General features: G+C 39.2%; 1 protein-coding gene across 5 annotated transcripts in view; it reads left to right on the top strand.

Moving 5' to 3' along the window:
- Patj (PATJ crumbs cell polarity complex component) overlaps window positions 1–27,199 on the top strand; it is a 307,480-nt gene that overhangs the window by 35,517 nt on the left and 244,764 nt on the right. For all 5 annotated transcript variants that reach the window (XM_041651469.1, XM_041651475.1, XM_041651470.1 and 2 more), the window contains exons 9-14: window positions 656–755; window positions 4,505–4,596; window positions 5,611–5,752; window positions 10,028–10,168; window positions 13,325–13,413; window positions 16,428–16,484. In XM_041651469.1, the coding sequence (XP_041507403.1) occupies window positions 656–755; window positions 4,505–4,596; window positions 5,611–5,752; window positions 10,028–10,168; window positions 13,325–13,413; window positions 16,428–16,484 (621 nt within the window). The remainder of the gene's footprint in view (window positions 1–655; window positions 756–4,504; window positions 4,597–5,610; window positions 5,753–10,027; window positions 10,169–13,324; window positions 13,414–16,427; window positions 16,485–27,199) is intronic.

Here is a 27,199-nt window from a genome sequence, read left to right as displayed (position 1 = left end):
CCCTTGGCTTCTAAATTTTTTGTTAGGCTTGTGATTCTTTCAGAAAATACAGCTTCAGGTTTTTCCAAATGTCTGTATTAATTTTCTATTGTTATAAGTTGTTACAGATTTAGCAGCTGAGGACAATACCTTTGGTTAGTTTCAGTTCTATAGGTCAGAATCAGAGTGGGCTTAGCTGGGTTTTCTGCTTAGATTCTTAGAAGGGTAAGTGGAGATATTTATCTGAGCTCCCTTCTTGATATCCTGGGCTGATGAACTCATTCAAGTTGGTGGAGGAATGCAATTCTTGGCTATAAGACGGAGGGCCTTTTCTTTGTTGCCCTCCAGCCAGAACATCTTTCAAGCCCTATGGTCCTCTTATTCCCATCTTTCTTGTATGACCCCTCCACCTTCAAACAACTAGTTGATCTTGTATGTTTCAAATCTTTTTCTTTGCCCTCGCTTACCAGTAGAAGAAAACTCTGCTTATAAGGGGCTTCTTTGATTACATTAGGCCCACTTGAGTAATCTCCCTTTACAGGGGCAGGTTCAAGGATGAGAAATCATGGGGACCCTCTTAATTCAGTTGGTCTCAGAAAAAACTGGGTACACAGATTGAGTATGTATACATTTATACAACTTAAAATGTAACAATGGGTGCTTTATTTCTCTGCAGGACTGTTCTCTTTTTGAAACTTACAATGTTGAACTTGTTAAAAAAGATGGACAGAGTCTTGGTATTAGAATTGTTGGCTATGTTGGAGCAGCTCATCCAGGTAAATGAATCATTCCTACTTCATATTTTGGATAATTATAAAGGATGTTAAGATGTCTAGATAATAAAATTAAGTACCCACAGAATTTAATTTAAAACTCAAACAATAAAACTATGAATCTAGAATAGCAAGCAGTTTCTTGTCAGTGAGTCACATTTTGCCTCAATAGTTTAACAGCTGGCTTTATAGTTAATAACAAAGGAATTTAATGTATAGTCTATTTTGTAACATTGGAACTTTACTTTTCTCTAGTTCTGTTTTGAATATTGTGCGACTGTTAAGATATACAGTATGTGTCTGGGATAAAGTAAATTGACTACTGTATATTGTATATTGTAAATACCCAAAATATATTTGTGTTTAATCATGAAAAAAATAAGATAGAAAAGTATTTCATTAGAACTATTTTCTTTCATATATGGGGAGTACATTGCAAGAATACATGATTCAAGTAACTGGCTAATTTTTTTTCCTCAAATGTAACCAGAAAGTTAGCAGTAACTTTCACTGTTAGTTTTCCCTTGGTTATTGAAGAATTACTAGTTAAGTAAAAATAAACCTTTAAAAATAGTTGGCAGTTACATGAGAATTTAGCTATGAAGTATTTTAGTTTTTCTGAAAAATAGCAAGTAGAAAGTTATTTCCCTAAAAAAAACTGTCACCATGCATGGGAGCAGGTGGAGAGATTAAGAGTGCTAATGTATTCACAGGCCTGAATGAAATTCATGGCAGACCACTTTGTGCTATTTCAGCCTAATGAAATATCTAATTTCAAAACTTCTGATTTTTCTACGTGCCACACTTTTTAGCTTCAGAATTTAAATAAGTCCTTTAAAAGCTAAGTATGTATTTAAAAAATAATGTTGCAGAAAACATACTGAATTGTTTTCATTGTCTTTTATCTTGTTAAAGTTGAGTAGTGACTGAGTTCCTAAACTTATGCCTCAGTGTCTAAGGAAAAATTAGTGAATGAGAGAAAATTTGATGTTTGTGTTATTGAGTACAGAGAAGAATCTTTTTACGTATTTACTCTCAAAACGTGTGGGCTTGGGTTGTTTTAAGAGGATGAGAAAAAAGGAGACATTTGAAATGTCGACAGCTTTAAAAAACACTTTATTCCATTTATTTTTGGTCTTTGATTTTTGTGCTGGGGTTTGAGCAGGCATGGAGGCACCCCCAGGCATGATGGCATTCTCCTGTAATCTTAGTCACTTCAGCAGCTGAGTAGGAAGGGTCGTTTGAGCTCACAAGTTTAAGGCCAGCTTGGGCAACACAGAGAAACTTAATCTTAGAAACCAAAACAAACCAAAGAATCTATTCAGGGAATGTAATTAAAGTGTAAAACCCTTTAAATGTTTAAAGATAACTGGAAATACATGTTTTAGTAAAGAGGCAAGCACTGTTCTAGCATGGCAGATGCAAGACTGAAGTTGAGAGGAGACTTGAGAAAGAAGCATTTGGGCAATGGGGAAGGAGGATTAGATAGGGAAGAAGAAACCTGTAGAGTCAGGAAAGCTATTGGTACTTAGTGCAATGTTAGTCTGCGTGTCATGCCTTGTAGAAGGAATATGTGGAAGATGATATTGAAATATATGGCTAACTGATGAGGCCAGCCTCTAGTCAGCACCCATGCTATGCAAAAAAAAAAAAAAAAAATCCACTGATATGGTGAGGGCTTAGGAAAAGTTCTTGTCTATCTGAGGGTTAGACTTTTTCTGTCTAAGGGGAAGAAATAAGCAAACTCACACTTTCTGATGGTAGCTTTCTCTTTTACTTCATTTTGAAAAAAGATCCTCTGAACATCTCTCTTGTTCCTCTACATAGCTCTCCACAGCAGCCTAATCAGCTCTGCATCCCTCCTTATTGCTCTGCTCAGAAGCTTCTCTCTAACTGCACAGCCTGCACATCTCTCCACCCCTTTTCTCCCATCACCTTCTTCAGAGCTCCACACAGCCTCCTATCCTCAGCCAAACTATGGACAATTATATGTTACATTTTCAGGGCCTGACCCATTCTCAAAAAACAAGATAAGTCACACAAGTTTCTCTTAGGCTTGGGATGCCACATTGACCAGCCATGCACATAGCCTAAATAGTTCAGGTTCTCAGACTGAACCTTGAGCCCATAACATAAACTGAGGCTGGAACTACATGCAAAAAGTCAGTTGCTGAGAAAGATATGTCTACTAATGTTGCTTCTAGCCTGACCTTGAGTCAGCAATAAACAAGACTTGGGAATTTGTCCATGTGTATTTGTCTCTAGGAGCAACCAGGTATTTGTCTCCAGGGGCAACCGGATTGTTTTGAATATGTTTGGAAGTCTAAAATTATTTGACTTTGTGACTGAGAAAACTATTACTCTCCTGTGTCAGTCTGTTTTTTTTTTTTTTTTTTTGGATTTTTTGAGACAGGGTTTCTCCGTAGCTTTTGGTTCCTGTCCTGGAACTAGCTCTTGTAGACCAGGCTGGCCTCAAACTCACAGAGATCCACCTGCCTCCGCCTCCCGAGTGCTGGGATTAAAGGCATGCGCCACCACCGCCCGGCTGTGTCAGTCTGAATAATGAAAAATAGCCTAGTGTTATATCTATTCATCATAATTACACAATTAAGTAGAAATCATCTTCCTGACCATCCACAGCTATATGAGTGCCCAATAGCTGAAATATTTTCACGAGATAAACATACAAGCAATGGCAATATACCCATAGCAGTTCTTAGGGAAAAAAATGAAGTGGCACATGAGAGAAATTACAGACGGTAGCAACTGGTTTCCACCGTCAGTGACCCATGGACTTTTCCTTGTGTGGCTCCCCAACAGAGAGTCATTTGTCTGGTGGGTCGACCTGCTGAATGCTAGTTGTTACCTGCTGTATACCCCCATGGCCATCTGCAGAAATATAAATTATTTTTACTGATACGGATGATCTGGGATATGATTCAGTAAAGTTTATATAATTATGCTAGCAGTGGGAGCTTAGTAATACCATTAAGAGATACAGTTTTATACTTAAACCATTTTCCTTGTAGTTCTTTCTCTTGGGAATGTTACTTTTTATATGTTTATAATTTTTATAGCTGTTTGTTGTTAAATATTTAATTTTATAGTATGAGGATTATCTTGTGCTGCTGAGCTCATTCTAATTTTTAAAATTATTATTCTATGTGTATAGGGATGTGTGTGCCTGTCCTGGGGTTCCTGTAAAGGTCACAGGGCCACTTTGTGAAGCTGATTGTTTCCAGCTCTATGTGTGCTCCTAGGATTGAACTCAGGGCGCCAGGCCATCTTGCTGGCCCATGCTAGCTTTTTTAAAGGACCACATGTGGTTTTCTTTGTATCTGGATGATACACATCAGCACTCAACTTAAATATAGGAGGGATATGTGTGACTCTTGTCTTGATGCTAGTGAAAAATGATGAGAGCTTGCGCTGAGTTAGCAGTTCAAGTAGAGATAGACCAGGGTTTGTCCTAGCTCCCCAGAATCCCAGCTTAGAGAGAAAGGCATTCATCAAGGTTCCATTACTGATTATTTCTCCAGAAGGGTAGTCATCAGTCAAATCATTTTGAATTCAGGTCACTTGTGATGGTGACAGTTTGAAATAATCCATCAATTTCCCTGCATGTGTTCAAAATAGTATTTACGAAGTCTCTAGTCAGCCTCTTTAGCTAATTAACCTCTTGATAAGAATTTTGCAATCAGGTCCTAATTTTAGCTTTCTTCCTTTTTTTCTGTATGTCTGTGCACTTTCAGGGGAAGCTTCAGGGATTTATGTGAAAAGTATAATACCAGGTAGTGCTGCGTACCACAATGGCCAAATTCAAGTGAATGACAAAATAGTGGCTGTAAGTAATGGCTTTCTCTTGTACGTTTGAATCAAGATGGAGGGAGGATGGTTGGTCTTTCTATCATATTCAAGAGAAGAAGATGGCTTAGTTTAATTTTGTAATTTTAGTTTTATTTTAATTTTAAGGTTTGTTGTTTTTTGGCACAGGATGTCACTATATAGCCTTGGCTGGCCTAGAGCTCAGTTTGTAGACCTGGCTGTCCTTGAATTTAGAGGTCCACCTGCCTCTCAAGTGCTGGGATTTAACACGTGCTCCACCATACCCAGCTCATAAGGTATTAAAAAATTAGCTTTACTATTGCAGTGAAATTGTATTTGATTCAGACTCTTATATGATTTTAGACTCTAAATATGATTTATTCCTGTCAAAGAGGAGATATTCTACTAAACATATTGGTGGGGAAAATTACACACTTAAATAAATGTATGCATAGAAATGTATCTGAAAGGTGTTTCCATATTCTCTATAAAGTACTCTTTAAGAGTCTGTATGTATCATTGGGTACATAGACCTCATGGGTAGAGACATGTGGATCTCTGAGTTCAAGGCCAGCCTGTTCTACAGAGCAAGTTCCAGGAAAGGCTCCAAAGCTACAGAGAAACCCTGTCTTGAAAAACAAAACAAAACAAAAACCCAAAAAACAAACAAACAATATATGTGTGTGTATGTGTTGGAATTTATTTTATTTGCATGTAAATTTGTCAACAAAACTAATTTTATATTTTTATTCAAAAATACTTTCTGATACTGCATAAAGTATTTGGGAAGAAAAATTAGTTACCCCATTTTATTCAGCACTGCCAAAGTTAAAAATGGGAATAGTTGATGGGCATGATGTCTCAGACACCTCTAGACAGCGCTCAAGAGGCTGAGGCAAGAGAAATACTAAATCTGAGGCCAGCTTGGGCTGTGTACTGAGTTAGTCTCTCTTTGCTACATAGTGAGACCTTCTTTCAAAACAAAAATGGTGATGGTTTGGTTGAAACTCTCTTCTTTCTCTTGATGTCATAGGTGGATGGTGTGAATATTCAGGGTTTTGCCAACCAGGATGTTGTTGAAGTATTACGAAATGCAGGGCAGGTGGTGCACCTAACCTTAGTTCGCAGGAAAGCATCTTCATCAGATTCTCCATTTGAACAGCCTTCAGACAGAGGTAATTCCTGCTCCCATCCTTCTCCTCTCCATGGAGCTGAGTTTGGAAGAATGGCAAAGGTGTGAGTAGGAAATATGTAATGGCGTGATGGGGAAATGAGTCAGCTGGTCTCCTTTGCAGTCTTTTCCCTGACCTGCTGGGGTGCACCAGCCCACATGACAGGATGCAAGCACTGATTGCCTCGAAAGGTGACGGAAATCACTGTTTTGATCTAGGATCCTTCATTTGCTTACACCTTGATATTTCTCAAGCTTCACGTCCCAGATTGTTTTTATGATGTGTTTTACTCTATTTTTCTCTTGATTTGTCATTTGAAGCATGGTGAAAAGATAAAATAGAAATTTTTTTCAAGAACATCTTTTTAAATGGTATTTTTTTTGTCGATAAGGTTAGAAAATAGAAAGTCTTCATTGTGTAAAAATATATAATTTGTGAATATCAGAGGACATCTTTTAGGAGACAGTTTTCTCTCTCTACCATATGGGTTCTGGAAATTGAGCTAAGATCATCTGTGTTGGCAGCATGAGCCTTTACTGTCTGAGCCTTCTTGCTGGCCAGTATTTGGGTCTTTAGCATACAATCACACTATGATATGTTACTAAAGTTCTCATGGTACATGTCTGTATTCCTCAGGAGCTCTGATTGTCATTTTATAATTTAAAAAATATTCTGTTAATTTGAGTTTTTTTGTTTGTAGCATTCTGTACACTACATTTGTGCCTGGTGCCTCTGAAGGCCAGAAGAGGGCATCAGATCCCTCGGGAGTGGAATTACAGTTTTTAGCTGCCATGTGGGTGCTCGGAATGGAACCTAGGTCCTCTGGAAGAGCAGCCCGTGCTCTAGACTACTGAGCATCTTTCCGGCTCCTCTGATTGGCACTTAAAAAGAAACTATTATTAATATCAGTTTCATCAGGTTTGGTGGGGATGCATATCTTTAATCCCAATACTGAGGAGAGAGAGGCAAATCTCTGTGAGTCAAGTCCACCCTGACCTCCCTGATGTACATAGTAAGTTCCAGAGCAGTAAGAGTTAAATAATGAGGACTTCTAAAAAAAAATAACAAAAACAAAACAAAGAACCCAATAAAACAAAACAACAGGAACACAACCCCCCCCCCCCCCGCAGCAAATAAACTTAAGTTCCAAGGGATCAAAATGTTCTTTTCTGATCTCTCCAGGTACCAGGCATGTACATGGTCAAAATAGTCATACACATAAAATAAAAGAAATAAATCTAAAATGAAAAAAGTTATTATTACATTAATTGCTTTTCTCATTGCCATGACCAAATACTTACCAAGAAACATTTTAAGAAAGGAAGGAAGGATTAGTTCTGGCCTATAGTTCAACAGACACTGTTCGTCATGGCGGGGAAGGTATGGTCACGGGAGTGAGACATTAGCTAGTCGCAGAGCATCTCTAGTTAGGAAATAGGGTGAAGGATGTCAGTATTCGACATACTTTCTCCTTTTGTTCAGTTCAGGATCTCATCAGGTAGAGTGAGGTCACCCTCAGTCACCCTAATCTAGATGAGCTGTCACAGGAATGACCAGAGATTCCTTTCTGATTGGTTCTAAATCCCATCAGTTCACACTCTAGATTCACCTTCTCTTTGTTTCTGAGGGCCATACCTTCTGTCTCAGCACTCGGAAAGGCAGGTGGATTGCTATGAGTTCAAGGCCAGCCTGGTCTAGAACTTATTATGTATTGCATAGTGCAATCCTGCCTTAAAGATAAAGAAAAGAATCTCTGTTGTTAACTTTGTGCACATTATTGACTAGCTTCTCCATAGACCTTTTCTATCTTCTGTGATCGAAACTTCATGTTGTTAACTCTCCCCTCTTGTCAGCTGCCATTTTACTGTTTCTTTGAGTTTGACTGTGCAGATAGCTCAAGTAGGTAGAGCTCTGCAGTATTTATCCTTCTCTGCTGAGCTGACTTTACTTCACAGTGTCCTCCGGGCTCATCTAGGCTCTAACAACTGGCTAGATTTCCTTTTTAAAGAATCAACAATATTAATTATTTTTATATATACACATTTTATTTATGTATTTATGCCAAGTATTCACGGAAGCTGTTTCCTTATCTTGGTTATTATAAATAAATAATGCCTCAATTAATGATTGGCATTTCTTATCCTACTACTATGTATGCATTTCTTTATGACATCAGTTGATTAATGATCTAAAAAAATACTATGTGAGTGGTTTTAAAGTCTCATGTTACAGTGATAGGAGTTTAATTGGTTGTATGTTTGAACTCTTTTTGTTGTTAAAACATTTCAAGCAAGCCAGGCGGTGGTGGGGCACACCTTTAATTCCAGCACTCAGTAGATAGAGGTAGGCAGATCTTTGTGAGTTCAAGGCCAACCTAGTCTACAAGAGCTAGTTCCAGGACAGGTTCCAAAGCTACAGAGAAACCCTGTCTCAAAAAAACAGAAACAAAAATTAAAAAAAAACAAACCAAAAAACCCCAAACATATCAAGCATATAGAAAAACAGAACAGAACGAACACCCAGTTACTTTCCACTTTGATCTGACAGTCACCATCTCCCTATATTCCTTTTAAACCACTTTTGAGTGAATGGTGTCAGCATCATGAAAATATGAATATTTTCTTAAGCAATCATGCTATTATCACAACAAAGAGAAGGACTACTGATATTAAATATCAGATACTTTGTATATATATGATTTCTCAGTTTGTAGTGCCGGGGAGATTGCTTTGTGGATAAGAAGGTAAGAATGCTTGCTTTGTAAGATGAAGACCTGAATTCAAATGCTCAGAATCTATGCAAAAGCTGAGCATGGCTGCCCATTGCTCCTGTAAACCCAACACTGTGAGGGCTGGAGGCAGGAGGAGTGCTGGGGTTTGCTGACTGCCAGCCTAGCTCCAGGTTCAAAGAGAGATCCCATCTCAAAAAAATAAGGTGGAGGGTGACACAGACACTTGAAGGTCTCCTTAGGTCTCTGTGCATGCACGCCAGCATACACATATATGTGCACATCAAGAAAGAGAGAGACAGGCAACACATACACATTTCCCAGTTACCCTAAAATATCTTCTGTATTTTTTCTTCCTATATTCTCTTCCTGACTCCTCCCTTTTAAAATCCTTCCTAAATCATGCATCCCTTGTGTTGTAACTGTATGGCTTCTGAATATGGAAGTCCTTCCTCATCCCTGCTCAATGTTTTTTTTCTGAAGAGATTTGTCTACTACACACTGAAATGCCACAACCTGAATTTTGATTATTTCTTTGTAGCCTTGTACTTTTAATAAAAATTCTTTTACAAAGAGCTGGAGCCATGGCTCAGTGGTTAAGAACATTTGCTGCTCTTAGAGGGCCCAGATTTTGTTTGCAGCACCCTCATGAAGGCTCATAACCAACCATTAATTCTGATTCCAAGTGATCTGACACCCTCTTCTGTCCTCTGCAGTGAGCAGGCCCCATACTTAATGTATTTATGTGCACCCGAAGGCAAAACACTCGTATACATTTAAAATATATATTAATATTTTAAAAATTCTTTTAAAATGATGAGGAATTACTTTTAATAAAATGAAACCCTCCAGCTGAGTGGTGGTGGCGGAGGGAGGTGGATCTCTGTGAGTTCAAGGCCAGCCTGGTCTACAAGAACTAGTTCTACGACAGGCTCCAAAGCTACAGAGAAATTCTGTCCTGAAAAACAAAAAGAAAAAAAAAGAAAAAAAGAAAGAAAAACCCTCCAAATTGTCACTTGTGCTGTGTGTCTTCTGTTTAGAGATACTAAGTGACTTGCTGGTAATGTTGCTTAACTTTGTCTCATCTGAAGAAAAGGAGAAGAGCCATCTGCATCCATGGGAGTTCTCCCCCTCATGGTCTCTGAGGTTGCTGTTTTGGCTTTCCACATGTGTTTGATGGTTGGTCCAGCCTATTCACACATGTTGCTCTGTACCTGTCCACAACAGCAAGCACATACAGCCTTCTCATTGTTGTTGTTTTCTTTTTCTTCTTTCTTTTTTTCCTTCTAAAACTATATTGTAAGAAATCCATTTCACTTTTGTAATGGACTTAACCTTGCTTTTCACTTTCATTTTCTGTATTTCTTCATGCTTTAAATACTATCAAGTTATTTTTTAGAGTTAGTCACTTAACAGAAAACTTTAGTATTATAGGAGTTACCTGCACTGAGGTCCCGCAAAGGGTGAGTGGGAGTGAAATAAGCTCATTTGATTGTGCCACCCTACTTCCCCGCAGGACTAGTGATTCAAGCCAGCAATTCTTATTTTAGGAACTGATGCAGAACCGCCTAAAGTACCAGCCCTAACTGAATCCTTGGAAACAGAAACTAATGTGGGTACAGAAGCAGAGGAAATTGGAGAAAGACTGGATAATCTAATAAACAACAACATACAAGCCTTAGAAAAACCAGGTAGGCCAAAAACCTTTTCTTTGGAGTATTCAACTGTTTTGTTTATTAACCATTTCTTCTCGGTAGTTAATATGGTGTGGCATCTGTAGAAGCAGACTTAGACCTATGCAGTAAACGCAGTAGTATTACACCAAAGGCTTAGCAAAGCTACAAATATCCTAATAACAGGGAGGATTTAGAGGTCTGTATAAAAGCAGTCTATCTGATGGAAGCTCATGCTGTAGAGACATCTTAGAGATTTAAGGTGGGATACTTTTCTAGGGATGTACCACTATGGTAGGATGCTAGCCTAGCATATATGAGGCCCTAGGTTAAATCTCTAGTACTACCGCAACGTCACACCCCCTACATTTTAATAAAATGGGGTGTTTTCACTATAATCTTAACATAATCTCAACACGTTTGGCAATAGATCACCAAGTGTATTTTTGTTTAATCTTTGTTTAATTGTGTTTCAAATGCATATTTATATATATATATATACATATATACATAGTATACAATAACTATGTAGCATTTTAATTATGTGTTCTTATGTGTTACAATTGTATTACATCTAAATATTGTAGGTCTCTGCTTATATGTAGAAGTGTTTCCTCTTCATAAAAGTGAACATTGGTTTTTTTTGTAAGTTGCATCAAATGATAGTCTGCAGTATATTTATTTTAAAATTTTCGAATTGTTTCCAATTTTGACATGTCAGCTGTTATCGGGACTGCGTTCTGCAATCATACTGAGTTACATAGCTCGGTTCCTTCTACAGAGATACTTACGGAAAGCTTTGCCAGCTAAGGGAAACTCCTTACAATATTTAGCACCATCCATGTTCCAGAGAATCTGACTTTTGGCTTTTATATATATATATACACGTTAGGAAAGATAGCCCAAAGGAAAGTATTAGTAATACCTCACTCAAGATAAAGATTTAGAAGCTACCCTTTTGGATCCAACTAGAGTACAATTGTTACTGTTTTGATTTAGTTGACCTCAGATGAATATCAAAGAACTAGGTGAAAATCGGATAAAATTGAAATTAGAAGTAGTTTTAGAAATGGTGTCTCATTGCTATTGTCATTATTTTGTTTGATTTTTGAGAAAAGGTATTACTGTATAGCTCAGGCTAGCCTAGAACTTAACAGTGTTTCTGTCTCCACTTCCCTATGCTGTACCCATGCCTTTTTGTTATTGTTCTTTTTAAAAAATATTTTTATATTTTTTATTTTGAGATAGGGTCTCACTATGTAGCCTTCGCAACCTGGAATTTGCTGTGCAGACCACAGGCTGGTTTCAACTTTACAGAGATCTGCCTGCTGCTGCCTTCCAAGTGTTGGGGTTAAAGGTTCACATTACCACACCCAGCATGTGCTAGGGTTTTAAAAATAAATTTCACTATATTTTCATGCACGGGTATAATTTCAGTTCGCAAGTATGCCTGCCTCTCCTGGCTGCTGTGACCTTAGTCTCTGTCTCACGAAATGGTTACTCTCTTGTGCAGCTTTTTTTGTTGTTGTTGTTGTTGCTGCTGCTGCAGGGAGAGTAACCTCCCTCCTCTAGCCATAGTCCTCTGAGCTGTGCTTTAAAATGCATAGCTGTCTGTACTTTCATTGTTTACCTGAAAGGTAAAAAACGGCCTCAAGGGATTAGAATCATCAGCTTCTTCTTTTACTTGGGTGAACTTTCTGTCTTCTGACTACCATGTTTGTACGCTTAGAATTCCCTCAATACATTGTAGATTTTGTTCAGATTCATTTAGCAGATATGAAACTGCACCTGGAAGACACTGAACAGGTAAATTGTTGAACCTTTTAAAGAACTTGGTAAAGGTGCTGGAAAGGTGGTGCAGTGCATAAAGGTACTTGCAGTAAGCCCGAAAACCCCAGGTCGGTTCCTATAACCAGCGTGAGGTCGAAGGAGAAAGCCACCTCCACACAAGTTGTTCTCTGTGTGTGGCTTGTAGACTCTTCCTCCTGCCCCCTACCCGACACTAGTAAATTGGAAGGAAGGAAGGAAGGAAGGAAGGAAGGAAGGAAGGGAAGGAAACAAGCCGTCAGAATTCAGAATTTCTTAAGGAAATGTTCACAGGAGTGCATGCCACCAGAACGATTTTGATACTTGTTTTAATAGGATCTTTGATTAGCTGTCCCTAAATGTAATTTAGCATATCAGTTAATATAGTTATTTCCTGGATGTTCTTTTGTAAATGGAGTAATTTAAGTCCTTTAGTGTTCATTGGTCTTAGTCTCTGATTCTGAGGTAAGTCTATTTAACTTAATGATTTGTAGTATGTAATTAAGCATTCTGTGCAGCCAAAGAGCTGCTCTAGAGATGAAAAGAGCTGATGCTGCATGTTACATTTGACGGTAGGCAGATGGTTATGTCACTTGTGATAAGCGTTCTGTGACGTGAAGAACTTAAAAAACGTGGAACCTTTTTATCCTCTGTGTTAGTACGGATGTAAGTGCAATGATAGTTTGAGTACTTTGACTTTTATCTGCCAGGCATTCTTCAGACTGCTAGCTACTCTGAGAGTCTGGGGAAGATTATACGGAGGGTAGGCCTGGCACTTCAAATATGTTTGTGCTTATAAAATAATCTCACTTGTGTAATAACGGCACCATTAAATCGAGAGCATTAAAAAGGTACAAATATCCTAATAATTAAGCAGCAGCAAAAGACTGGTATGAAATTAACATTTCTATCTGATGAAATTCAGATTTTAGCCTTTCTGTCCATCCTGGCTTACAGAAGCCTGGCTGGGTTGCGTCACTCTTGTCTTATTGATTACAGTGCTAGCTCTGTAGAGATTTACATTCCCTGTAGAGAGAGGGAATGGTGCAATTCTGTGTAAGAGCTACATAAAACTAAGCCAGATATGTAGGAAACTACATAGAAACTATACATTCACTTGTACTTCATCACTTCCTCTACCTTTAAGATATTTCTGAACAAAAGTTCCTTCACAAGTCTGTCACAGGTGGCTTTACATTTTGTATTATTCTCATAAGTCACTTTGGTCTATATTACCAGGTAGATTTAAATTAATACATTTTCCTTTTTACTCATTTCCTCTTTTCCTACTGAAGCTGAGCTGTTATTAAAGAATTTGTTAGTTAATATGTTTGGCTTACAGCAGCTTCACTGCTCTTTTTCTTATAGATGTATATCCAGAGAAAGGCCAAGGCGCTCCGGAAAATGAGCTGAAATCCAGATGGGAAAACCTACTGGGCCCAGATTATGAAGTAATGGTATGTTTCATTTCACGTTACACTCCTAGCGCTGTAATTCAAAATGACAGGAGAGAGTCAAAGAAGACATAGGCTGCTTCTATTGTTTTCTTCCTGTCTTTCTTTCCTATTAGGGCAATCAATCAATTTTTAAAGCGTTTTAAGCTATAAGAACAATTAAGGACTGTACACAGACTTCAGTTACAATTAACAGACACTCAGATCATATTGAAGACATTTAGGTCAACAATAGGCAGAAGAACATTAGGAGGGTGAAAGCTTGCCTTTAAATTTATAACTTGAATCAGCTGCTTAAAATGGCTGGCATCTTTATGATTGCTTTTATGATCTGTTCGTTTTATTGTACACTGAAAGGGCTGTGGATATTAGTCCTATGTTTCACAAAGAATCTTACAGTTTTATGAGAAAAATGAAAGAATGATTATGAAATGTATTTAGAAGAACAGGAAGTAATTTAGGTGAGGTATGAGTTTATGGTGCCAGCAGGCCATTAGGCTTCCCTTCGCCAGTTATTAGATTTGGCCAGTAAAGCATCGGCTACATTTCCCGTGAGTCCACAGGAAAGCAGGAGCTGCTGGAAAACTCTCATCGGCGGCCATCAAACATGGCAATGAAATTTCTGTTGTATTTCAAATTTTCTGTTTTGAGACAAAGTCTTATTATGTAGTCCTGACACATCCTCATGTATATGGTCATTAATACTGGGTGGACACTTTGTGTTTTGGATGTCTGGCCACTGTCACCAGAGTTGCTTTAGTGTCTGTCATTAAGATTAGTCACATGATCGCTTTCTTCTTCTTCCCAGGCCTGCGTGTTAGTTCTTGTAACTGCCGAGTCTCTACTTGATAGAGCACTGTCACTAGACTGCTCTCTAGAAAGTCACACATCCTTGTGTTTGTTCAGGGAGTGTGTGGCTCACCGGTTGTATGATGGGATTTTTCATTTTCACTCTTTTGAAGCAGGGTCTCATATGGTCCAGGCTGCCCTCAAGCTCACTTCGTAGCCAAGGATGACCCGGGACTTGTGACCCTCCTGCTTCCACCTCCTCAGTTGTGGGATTACAGACATGAGCTATCATGCCTGACTGAAACTCAGGGCTTTTGTGTGTGTGCTAGGCGAGCTTTACACTAACAGTCATACTGGGGAAAGCTCTGTGGTGGAGGGATGTGTGTTGTGTGTTAAAGTCTTATTCTCCATAGCTCAGATTTTTTTGCATCACATGGTGAAGTTGAGGCTGGAAACAGGAGAGATTTTAAGTTGGATCTTTACAGTGATTCCTCTAACGTTCTAGGCATACAAGGGGAGCCTGGTAAGGCAGATGAGTGAATGGATGCATGCGTTCCTCTTTCCTTATTGCGCTTTCTTTCAGATCTACTCGTCTGGATTTTTGCTTGTTTTCTATGGAGGAAGGGATATTCATTTGAGAGTGGATCTTATGTAGCTCCAGCTAGCCTAAAACTGTAGAGGCTAACCTTGAATTGCTGATGCTTTTCCACCGTCTCCTGATTTATGTCTACACGACTGACTTATGGAATATAAGATCTGAGTTTGAAAGTTTAAAAAGGCAATGCTCTCAGTTTTGTCAAAAGAAAAAAAAATCCTCCCTGCCCCCACAGGGTCTCACTATGTAGTCCTAGAATTCACTCTGTAGACCAGGCTGGCCTTGAACCCTGAGATCTCCCTGCCTCAGCCTCTTAAGTGCTGGGATTAAAGGTATGTGCCACTATGCCCAGCTAAGAGCACAATATTTTTATTTTTGTTTTTTGAGACAGGGTTTACCTGTGTAGCCCTGACCTTGAACTCAGAGACCTACCTGCCTTTGCCTCCTGAGTGCCAGGATAAATTTTTTAATATGTACTGTAATTGTGCGTACGAGTGTGGCTGTGCATGTGGAGATCGGAGGACAGCTTTCAGGATCAGTTTTCTTCCACTTTTGCATTTGTCTTAAAGACCAAACTCGAGTCATTAGGCTTGCATAGAAAGAGGTTTACCTGCTGAGTCATTCTAAAAAATATCTATTTTCTGTGTAAGTGCCTGACTGTGTATGTGCACCACCTGTGTGCCTGTGCCCCCAGAGGCCAGAAGATGGTGTCAGATCCCTGGAAGCTGTAGTTCCAGATGGTTGTGAGCCACTGTGGGGATCTGGGAATCAAACCCAGGTCTTCTGGAAAAGCAGCCAGTGGTCTTAACTGCTGATTCATTTCTCCAGCCCCTGCTGAGCCATCTTGATGGTCCAACAGTAAATTTTTTACAGATCTAATATAATGAGAATTTTATTAAAATTTGGAGGATCCTGGGATTTAAAGTTGACATAGTTAGACCTTCATATTTGACTCCATGTGTTGATTCCACTTTGTCACTATAGTTTAAACACATTTGGGGAAATTTTCATCAGAACTGAACAGGTACAAACTTTTATTTTCACATCATCATTCTTAAACAATATATTGTGACATTTTTGTCGCATTTTCTTTGTATTAGATATCAAAAGTAATTTAAAGCTGATGTCAGTATGTACACTTAATACACCTTCATGAAAACTTGAGCAACCTCTTAATACCAAAAGTTGGATGTATGTGCTATTCAGATATTAGTTGAGTTTTATTGGTAGACATTGGTAGAAATAAATTTCTTGTGTGTGTGCTGTTCAGTTATTAGTTGAGTTTTATTGGTAGACATTGGTAGAAATGAATTTCTTGCAAGGAGAAGTAGTTTACTGATAACCTGCACCTGTAAGATGTTAATAAAATACAGTCCATGCAGAGGAAGGACAGGAAGTCAAATTATATGTCATCTTTAGTTCAACTTCCAGATAATTTAGGATGAAAATATTAATGTAGAGAATGACAGAAAAGCAAATGTATTGGTATGTGCTATACTTATGGATATCAGAAATACTGGATAGAGATTTTCAGATGAGTTGTCAATGTGCCGAGTTTGCTGATATTTCAGAAAACAGGAGGAAATTAAATTATGCTCATACAGACATGGAAACATTTTTCTTGTAAATGTAGGTAGCTACCTTGGACACACAGATTGCAGATGACGAGGAACTACAGAAGTATTCAAAGGTAAGCACTTGACTTTAAAATGCTGCTGTGTTTTATTGTTATGATGAGCTTTCTTTATGTTCTTGATGAAGAAACTAAGTGGCGTGACCTAAAGTCCCCAGAATTTAGTCATAGATGTTTTCCAGAAGCAAGATAGGCTCTCAGTTAAAAGATAGAAGTGGTTAGATAAAGCTGGGGAGAATGGAATCAATATGCCATTTCCAGAAGCCAAAAACTCAGGTTTGACTCTGCCACAGTCATGAGAAGGTGACAGGTGAGTGTGTCGGGTCTTTGGGTATTGCAAGGAGACTTTTGGGAAAGGTTTTCTGTAATGGGGACAGGGTTAGGCTTTGAAAAGCATGATTGGCTGTCCAAGGACAGAAAACATGGTTGACCTTCTGGGTTTGTTATTCTTAAACTATTTGAGTTCATCTTTATTGCTGTTGAGAACATGCAGTCATGTAACTAGGACAGATTTTTTCCCCGACACTTTCATTGTCTTTTCTTACAGATTAATTTATAGTTTCTATTCTAGATAACCAGAACCTAAGGCAAGCAAAATGTATACAAGCCTTCTGAGTGGTTTTCTCAATAAATAATAAAAAGGAAAGATTTTATTGCTCTGAGAGTTTCAGAAACACTATTATACTCCTACATGAACCCAGAGTCTGAGCTCAACTTAGACCCTTCATTTAGATGCAGTGTACAAAATGAGTTCTTTGTGGGCGAAAGAACTAGGTCATTGTTTAAGAAAACTTGCTGCTGTTTCAGAACACCTGAGTTCTATTCCCAGCACCCATGTCAGGTGCTTGTGTTGTGGGAGCTGCGGACTGTGTTCCTGCCGCCCCAGCTCCTGGTCACCTGGCTAGCTTATGCCCCGAAATAACAACACACAAACTGTATTCTTTTAAACACTGCTTGGCCCATTAACTCTAGCCCTTACAGGCTAATTCTCATATCCCGATCAACCCATCTCTAATAATCTGTGTAGCATCAGTCTTACCGGGAAAGATTCAGCATATCTGACCTGGCAGCTTGCTTCGTGGCGTCTGGCTCTGAGAGGAGCTGCATGATTTCTGAGCTCACTTCCTCTTCCTCCCAGCATTCTGTTCTGTTTACTCTGCCTATCTAAATTTTAACCTATCAGGGCCAAGGCAGTTTCTTTATTTAACCAGTGACCTTTCTCCATCATGCTTGTAACTGCAGCTCTAGAGGACCTGAGCCTTCCTGTGTCTTCTGTGGGTACCCACAGATATATGTTTCTGACATGCACACACTTGAAAGAATCTTTAGGAAAAATGAGTTTCATGTGGATTTCTTAAGCTAAATATCTGTTCCTATAGTTTTACTGTTTGCTCCTTTGCATATGTGATACTTTGCTTCCATAATTGTGTGCCATATGTGCTGTTGTTTTAGATTTTTCTGTTTTTTTTTTGTGTGTGTGTGTGTGTGTGTGTGTGTGTGTGTGTGGTGTCTGTGTGTGCGTGCACACACAAGATCAGAGGAGACTTTCCAGATCTGGTTCTCTCCTGCCACCTTGTGGGAACTGAGGATTGAACTCATGTCAACAGGCCTGTGAGCAAGTGCTTTTCGCTGAGCTGTCTTGCTGGCCATTGCCTGGGGTTGGATTCTCAAGGTTGATAGTGGAGAATATTTCTTTCCTTCTTAACTCAGCTACATTTTAAGTCACTTCCTCATGGAGGCCATGTTGACTAGTTGACCAAGCTCTCCTCAGATCCACAGTGAAATCAACATTGCTCTTTATAGGTATTTGTAAATTATTTACAGTCTCATCTTTCTGACAGCAGTTGTTGATTAATAATCTGGGGAGATATTCCATTCAGAAGGGGAGTAAAAAATGTAATAACCCATCTAAATTCAATAGTTACTTACTTTCGAGAATTTTTCTTATTAGCTTTAAACTTTCTTTGCTATGTAGTTGAAAAGCTTTGGAGAGACCCCTTTGGCTTTAAAACATGCCTTGGACCAGGCTCAATTCATCACACAGCTTTCCTTTGTTGTCTGTTCCCATGATGAACAGCATTAAGCCAGTATCATACTTCCTAACAAGCCAAAGGGGGCACAAAGCATGCTTTGTGTACATTTTAAATAATCTGATTCTGCAGGCAGATGATGTTCTCATGTCCTCATTCACTAGTTCCCTGCTACCAACCTAATTCTACCACCTTTCCTGCTCAGCGTCTGTGCCTTGTAGAGTTGTATCCAGTGACTGGTAAAAAAGATAAAAAGACTTTGAGATCCATTGTCTAAAATGCTACCCATGCATTCAGATCTTCATTTATCAGATGTTGACATCTCCTCTGCCATATGCTATGAATACACTGGGGTTCTAGAAGAGAACAAATCAGAAAGTGATCCTTTATATTGCTGTATTAGTGGAAGAAACAACAACAAAAGTTTAGTCATTTACTAAAGATAACATGTGACCTGAGACTATTAGGCAGGGAAACTAGATACGGAACCCAGAAGAAAAAATCCAGGAGAAAAAACGACTAGCAGCTTTAGGTTAGCAACTTTAGACAAGATGGTAACATTTAAGAGCCCTCACCCCCACACCTCCAATTTTCCTTGCTGTGACTAGTTCCTGCCATGTTACCAGGGCTGTGTGGAATTCTGTGTTTTCCTGCTTCTGCTTCCTAAGTAGTTCAGATTTCATGCACACACATTCTGGGCTTAGAAGATGGCATTTTAGGGGATAATTTAGGACATGAAGTAACCAACCTAATTTTCCTTGCAACATAATATGATCACTGAGATACGTGGTGCTAGGGGTGAAATGCAAATCAATTTAAGATATGCCTTCATTAGTACAGCTCAGTGGTAATTGATGGTTTTCTCTCTTAGGTGCATGCATCTAGAACTTTTATACTACAACCTTTCAAAAGCTCTTTCCCTTATATGCTGTTTTTAAATAATTAATTTAATTATTAATTTGAGGGTTTTTTTTTTTTGCAGTAACATTTTTAGTGGAAGGGGCAGCCCAGATTATATCAGTCTCTTTAAATTTCTCTGTTCTTTGTGTATGTTTGTGTATTTGCAGCCAGTATGCCCATTTCTTGTTTAATATATATGATATAAAAGATGTGTACTTTTCCATCTAACATTTTCATTTGTTTATCTGTACTGATTTTTAAATTAAGGTCTCATCAAGTTAGTGGTTTATGACCTAAGCACTATAACTTTTAGGATTTTTTTTTTGGTGTGTGCACACATGCATGTGTGCACATATGTATGTATGTACCAAGTGTTCAATGCTTGTGGAAGCAAGAAGAGGCATTGAATTCTTGCAGGGGGAGTTACAGGTAGTTATGAACCTCCTATTGTGGGTTCTGAGAACTGAATTTAGATCTTGTGGAAGAGCACCAAGTGCTCCTAATCAGTGAGCCATCATGCCAACACCCACCATAGCTTTTTAAAAATGCACTTATAAGCAGGGTGTTGTTGTCTTTAATCCCAGCATTCAAGAGTCAGAGGCAGGTGATCTCTGAGTTGGAGGCCAGGCTGGTCTACAGAGCAGTTTCAGGACAGCCAGGGTTACTTAGAGAAACCGTGTTTCAAAAGGCAAAACAAAACAAAATCTACTTATAATTGGATATTTAAATTATAAGTCGGTACCTCTTCAATTTTCTCTTTGCAGTATGTAAAGAAAAGTATAGTGAGCCAGTCAAAACCTATTCTACAGGTGAGCTTATAGGAGGCTGTTTAAATTGAATAGCAGTTATGCAGCTAGATAATAGCAGCGGCAGGCTGCAATTTGTTGTGCAGTCATTCATTCCTGAATGAAGCATCCCCACTGTTTGCCAGAATCTGTGTTGTCATTTGTGGAGGAAATGAGTAGGTTTCTCTATTGAGATATCTCTTTCCTTGCACTCCCAGGCTTTGTTGATTCCCCATGGGAGGCCTTACCTTTCTGAGGAGTGGAAGGTGGTGGGCTGGGGGGAGGTGGGGAAAGGAGGATGAAGGGAGGGAGGGGAAACTGTGATTGGTATGTAAAATGATTAAAAATAATATTTAAAAAAGAAATGAATAGGTCTCTGATCCCGTGGAACTCCGAATCTGGGCTTGGATAGGGCACTGGAGTGGACAGGCAGAAGACCATTGATAGTGCTTTGTGAATCTGGAGAAGGGCTGCAAATGAAGAAATAGTGTGAGCAGAACTGGCAATACCACTTTGTTGTTTTATTATTAGTATTGTTTCAAAGATTTAACTTACTGATTTTTATTTTTTTTAATATTTATTTATTTATTATGTATACAATATTCTGTCTGTGTGTACGTCTGCAGACAGAGAGGGCACCAGACCTCATTACAGATGGTTGTGAGCCACCATGTGGTTGCCGGGAATTGAACTCAGGACCTCTGGAAGAGCAGGCAATGCTCTTAACCACTGAGCCATCTCTCCAGCCCAACTTACTGGTTTTTAAAGGGGACATGAAGGACGAGCAAAGTAGGAAGACAATATAGTGCCCTATGTTTGAAAATACCTTAATGAACTGGGGAGGATGGCACAGCACTGGGAGACTGAGGCAAGAAGATTACCTCGTGTCCCAGGCCAAGCTGGGATACACAGGGAGACCCAAGAAGAAAAGATGAAAGAAAGTTAGTACTGTAATGAAACTCGTTGCTCTGTATACTCAGTTAAATAAACAAGGAAAATGACCCATCCATCAGGAATCAGAACAGCTCGTTGCCGAATGCATTGCCCTGCACAGGGAAGCTTGTGAGAGCCTTCTTAGAGCTACCACACTGCCTTTTGTATTCTAATACAACTTTTACTTTTAAGCTGTAAAAAAAGTTTAATTTCTTCCATGGAACATATGTCCTAAGACTCAGAATAGACAGCAGGGTTAGGGAAATTGAAATAATATGTATAGTTTTCCAACATCACCCATAGTGATATTTCATTTGTATTTTAATAAATAAAGCTTGCCTGAAGTTCAGAAAGTAGAACAGCCACCCTGGTCAACCTTATAGATCAGACAGTGGTGACACACACCTTTAATCCCAGAGCCACACTAGTTTGCCATAGAAACCAGGTGGTAGTGGTGCATGCCTTTGATCCCAGCACTAGAGAGGAATATAAGACGGGAAGAGACAGTTCTGACACACAGTTTCTTTCTGAGATTCCTGGAGGCAGGATCACCATTTCAGACTGAGGTGGAGGTAAGAGCCAGTGGCTGGCTGTTTTGCTTTTTTGACCTTCAGGTTGAACCCCAGTTTCTGTCTCTGGGATTTTATTAACCATGCTATAGTCATCTTGTTCATCTTTCTTTGTTTTCTTACAAGACTAATTTGTTCTTTCTACTTTCCAAGTTGTATTCTATTTTCAATTGAAATGTAATATCTTTATTTCTGGGTTGTATATGTATACAGTGTATAATGCTCAAAGCAAAGTAGTGATTAAATTAAAATAGTTGACATTTTCATTTTCTTAAATATTTTGTGACCCTCCATCAGGAGGGTCAGGTTTCAAGGCTGTAAGCAAGTTTTGCCAGCCTATGGCTTTCTGTAGGTGGTTGTCTCCCAATTGCCATCCTTGGAGATTCAAGAGCTTTAGGTGTGACAGCTAGTGATAATAGATACGGTTTTCCTGTGAGGTAGAAGCTCTTTGCAGTGGCTTGAACATTAGCTCCTCTGCTTCTAGGAAGCTGTAAATCATGACCCCAGTGCAGTTTTCCCGCTTCTGAGGATCCTGCCCTTTTAGCGATGGCTTTCTTGGCAAGTGTTTACTATTAAGATGATCACAGTACTGTAAGGAAAAACATTAGCCTCATCTTAGAACTTGCTGCTGGCTGTCCAGTGTCATATGAATGAGCACCAATAATGCCTTGGGGATAAAAAATAAAAAGAGCAGGCCCGTTTCTCCAGCTTGAACAAATTGAAAGATTCTCTTTATTCTCTCTTGAATATATTTCCTAAGTCAGTGAGCCTGAACTTGTGGTTTTCCCCTCCCTCTGTAGTGAGCAAACACATTTTATTTATTTATTTATTTATTTATTTATTTATTTATTCATTCATTCATTCATTCATTCATTCATTTATTTATGATTCTGCCTCCTCCCCGCCACTGCCTCCCATTTCCGTCCTCCTCCCCCATCAAGTCCCCCTCCCTCGTCAGCCCAAAGAGCAATCAGGGTTCCCTGCCCCATGGGAAGTCCAAGGACCACCCACCTCCATTCAGGTCTAGTAAGGTGAGCATCCAAACTGTCTAGGCTCCCACAAAGCCAGTACGTGCAGTAGGATCAAAAACCCATTGCCATTGTTCTTGAGTTCTCAGTAGTCCTCATTGTCCGCTATGTTCAGCGAGTCCGGTTTTATCTCAAGCTTTTTCAGACCCAGGTCAGCTGGCTTTGGTGAGTTCCCAATAGAACATCCCCATTGTCTCAGTATGTGGGTGCACCCCTTGTGGTCCTGAGTTCCTTGCTCGTGCTCTCTCTCCTTCTGCTCCTGATTTGGACCTTGAGATTTCAGTCTGGTGCTCCAATGTGGATCTCTGTCTCTGTCTCCTTTCATCGCCTGCTGAAGCTTATTATTCAGGAGGATGCCTATATGTTTTTCTTTGGGTTCACCTTCTTATTTAGCTTCTCTAGGATCACGAATTATAGGCTCAATGTCCTTTATTTATGGCTAGAAATCAAATATGAGTGAGAACATCCCATGTTCCTCTTTTTGGGTCTGGCTTACCTCACTCAGGATAGTGTTTTCTATTTCCGTCCATTTGCATGCAAAATTCAAGAAGTCATTGTTTTTTACTGCTGAGTAGTACTCTAATATGTATATATTCCATACTTTCTTCATCCATTCTTCCATTGAAGGGCATCTCGGTTGTTTCCAGGTTCTGGCTATTACAAACAATGCTGCTATGAACATAGTTGAGCATATACTTTTGTTGTATGATAGGGCATCTCTTGGGTATATTCCCAAGAGTGATATTGCTGGGTCCAGGAATAAGTTGATCCCGAATTTCCTGAGAAACCGCCACACTGCTTTCCAAAGTGGTTGCACAAGTTTGCATTCCCACTAGCAATGGATGAGTGTACCCCTTTCTCCACAACCTCTCCAGCAAAGGCTATCATTGGTGTTTTTTATTTTAGCCATTCTGACAGGTGTAAGATGGTATCTTAAAGTTGTCTTGATTTGCATTTCCCTGATCGCTAAGGAAGTTGAGCATGACCTTAAGTGTCTTTTGGCCATTTGAACTTCTTCTATTGAGAATTCTCTGTTCAGCTCAGTGCCCCATTTTATAATTGGGTTAATTAGCCTTTTATGGTCTGGTTTCTTGAGTTCTTTATATATTTTGGAGATCAGACCTTTGTCAGTTGCGGGGTTGGTGAAGATCTTCTCCCAGTCAGTGGGTTGCCTTTTTGTCTTAGTGACAGTGTCCTTTGCTTTACAGAAGCTTCTCAGTCTCAGGAGGTCCCATTTATTCAATGATGCTCTTAATGTCTGTGCTGCTGGAGTTATACGTAGGAAGTGGTCTCCTGTGGAGCAAACACATTTTTAAGGTGGTGGATGTTCTTGGGTCTTTAGGGGCTGCAGCAGTACCATTGTGCGGTCGCCATGGTCATGTCTCTGCTTTAAAAGATGTTTCTCCTCCTGGTGTGCAGTGTGATTTTCTCATTTTTCATATGGGGAAATTGAGCATCTGATAGGCAAAGTATCTTCCCAAAGTTCACAAGCATATACCTGCAATATCCTCTCTTGGAGACAGCGGAAGAAGAATTAGGAGTTAGGTCATCCTAGGCTGCAAAGGTAGAACCTTGTCTCAGAAAATAAAGTATAATAAAATAAAATCCTGACAAAACAAAACAGATAGTGGTCTAGTTCTGTTGGTCAGCTGTTTGCCAAACCTTCATGAAGCCGTGGATTCTCTTCCTAGTACCACATGAACAGGCTGTGGTGGTGCCTGCCTATAGTTCCAGCACATAGGAGGTAGAGACAGGAGTTAGAGACAAGCCTTTCTTAAAAACTAAACAACACAACTGCCACCAAGAACCTCTAAAAGGTGTCTGTAACTAGTGAGTGGGAGAATTAGTAAGCAAGCCATGGGTTATCATATTCTAAGTCTATAAAATTCTTTCTTTCTTTCTGTCTTTCTTTCTTTCGTTCATTCTTTTTCGAGACAGGGTTTCTCTGTAGTTTTGATTCCTGTTCTAGAATTAGCTCTTGTAGACCAGGCTGACCTCCAACTCACAGAGCTTCTGCCTCTGGCTACCGAGTGCTGGGATTAAAGGCATGCACCACCACCACCCAGCATCATTATTAAAAAATAACATTTTTATTAATTCTTTGGAAATTTCATATAATTAATACATTTTAATCATTTTCACCCCTTTCCAATTCCTTTTAGAGCCACCCCAATGTATGTAGCTAAGATTGGTCTCAAACTCTTTGTGTTCCAGACAGCCCTCAAATTTATGATCCTCCTGTTTCTGCCTTCCAAGTCTTGAGATTATAGAGAAGATAATTTTTTAAAGTTTTTCAAAATTTCCAAAAATTTAAACTTAATTTTATTTTGTGCATGAGGGTTTTGCCTGCATGTATGTCTGTGCACCATATGCCTGTAGTCCCCATGGAGGTCATAAGAGGGCATCGGATTCCCTGGAACAAGAGTTACAGACAGCTGTTAGCCATCATGTGGGTTCTGGGAACCAAATCTGAATTCTCTGTAAGAACTGCCCGGTTCTTAATTATTGAGCATCCCTGTCACCCCTCCTGGAAGGGATTTCAGTCTCATCTTTTTCGTGTTGTGTTGAGAATGACTCTGGATGTATTGTTAAAATGCCTAATACTTGCTGAAGGAAGGAGGTAGTAGTTCCTTATGACAGATGGAAAATGCTTATTGGGAGATTGCCATTTGTACTGTATTTTGAAGAGTGGATTTGGAAGAAATAAACTGAATAAGAAGAAGATATTTTGTGATCAAAGGTAGGAGAGATTCAAGTACAGTGTTAGGTCAGTGATTAAAACTCAGACAGGCGGGCCAGGCAGGTAGCCCAGGTGACACCTACAGTAGCAGATCGCATACTTGTATGAGTAAGTTGAAAAGAGTTGTTAATATTTTTAACATCGTATATATTTCTGAATATTCAAAATTAAGATTTTAGAAGGGAAGAGATAAGCAAATACTGAATAGGAGCTGCTCTAGTGGATTGATTGATTGATTGCATGACTTCTAAGGGAATGAAGTTCATCTTCCTTCTTGAAGACATGTAGCCTTCATCTTGGGATGTTTGTTTCTTTTTTATACTAAATTTAGTAACTTCTTACTTTTGGACCTCAATGAGTATTTAATACTTTCATTTAGTGTGTGTATGCATATAATGAGAACCAACCCTGGTCTTCCTTCTGTTCTTTTCTGTTTTATTTTGAATTCAATGTTCTCTGGAAATATCTTCCCCCACCCCATTGACACCTCCTTGGAGCAGTCTTTTCCAGAATTCTTTCTCCAGTGGAGAAAGACCATTTTGATGTCTTTTTTTAGGATCCTAAAAGTCAAGCTTTTACTAAATGCATGTGCCATAGTTTACTTCGTGACAGGCTTCTTTACTTTGGACTAAAGACTCCAGCTCTCTCAATCTCGTTTTTCTTAATCATTTTAGCTTTGACAGTAAACCTTTGGGCAGAATCAAGAGAACTCCACTACTCATTAGCTTTGTCACTTTCAGTAGGACCTGGGAAATGCATATTGAACAAGCATCAGAAAGCATGGTAAGGAATGTGTCTGCACACAATCAATCATCTGCTGCACACACTCCTTGTCATCTTAGCATTTTCTGCTCTGCCTACGAACTCACTGTATGGAAGGGATGGACAACTAAAAGACAGATGAAAGGATTGATTTGTTTGACGGCTAAATTCAGATGGGACAGGTAATTAAACAGTTATGCTCCTGCAGAGAAGACTGCAGCAGTGGAACATGATGTCCCAGAAACCCAGCTGCACTCCATTTAGATTCAGAACTTATAGTAGGTAGATTTCCCCCAGATTGACAGATTTTGTAAACATCATTTCTGGTTCATCATGATTGAAGATGAAGCATGTATTTTGTTTGCAGATTAAGTTTTCTAGAGAGCTTATGGAGTGTACAGATATCTGAAAAAATAGCATAAAAGGGAGCCAGGGATGCCATGAACGAGTCTGTTCTGATCCACTCCTTTCTTGTCTTCAGTGTCCCATGGAGGTGGGGGATGGAATCCACTAGTTGAATAGATCAATACTTGGAGGGGGCTGGAAGGGATGTCAGCAATACTTCCCTTGTTTTATCTTTTTTATTCTTTTACCTTTGATGGGATATGTAGTATAGGTCTCTGTTGTATGGATAACATTTTTTAATATATAGTCAAATTTGGGTAGTTATTTGCATATAGAAATAATCACATCATCTACTCATTTGCTTACATAGAAGATTTAACAGTTACCCTTTCTACAAGAGCCCCCAGCAGACTGTTCATAGAGTTAGCTCATTTTATCTTTCAACTGTCTCCTCATAGGCCACTTTCTCTACTTGCCTACCTGGCCAGATTTGTGAACCGACCTCCAACTCTTGTGTTCCTATATTGAGACCCAAAGTGTCTCCTTGCAGCACTTGCTGGAATTAGTACGCACTTGCTTACCACTAGCAGTCATACTTGGTTTCATTCTTTGCATTCTTTACTGGGTAGGCTTGTTTGAATCATGCTACCTGTTGGCTGGTTGGTCGTTCACTCTGACAT

The sequence above is a fragment of the Microtus oregoni genome, unplaced genomic scaffold (genome assembly GCF_018167655.1).
Source record: "Microtus oregoni isolate MIOR12 unplaced genomic scaffold, Mior012 000005F_ref0000423, whole genome shotgun sequence".
In the NCBI taxonomy this organism is placed as follows: domain Eukaryota; kingdom Metazoa; phylum Chordata; class Mammalia; order Rodentia; family Cricetidae; genus Microtus; species Microtus oregoni.
This window is presented reverse-complemented; position numbering and strand designations above follow the sequence as displayed.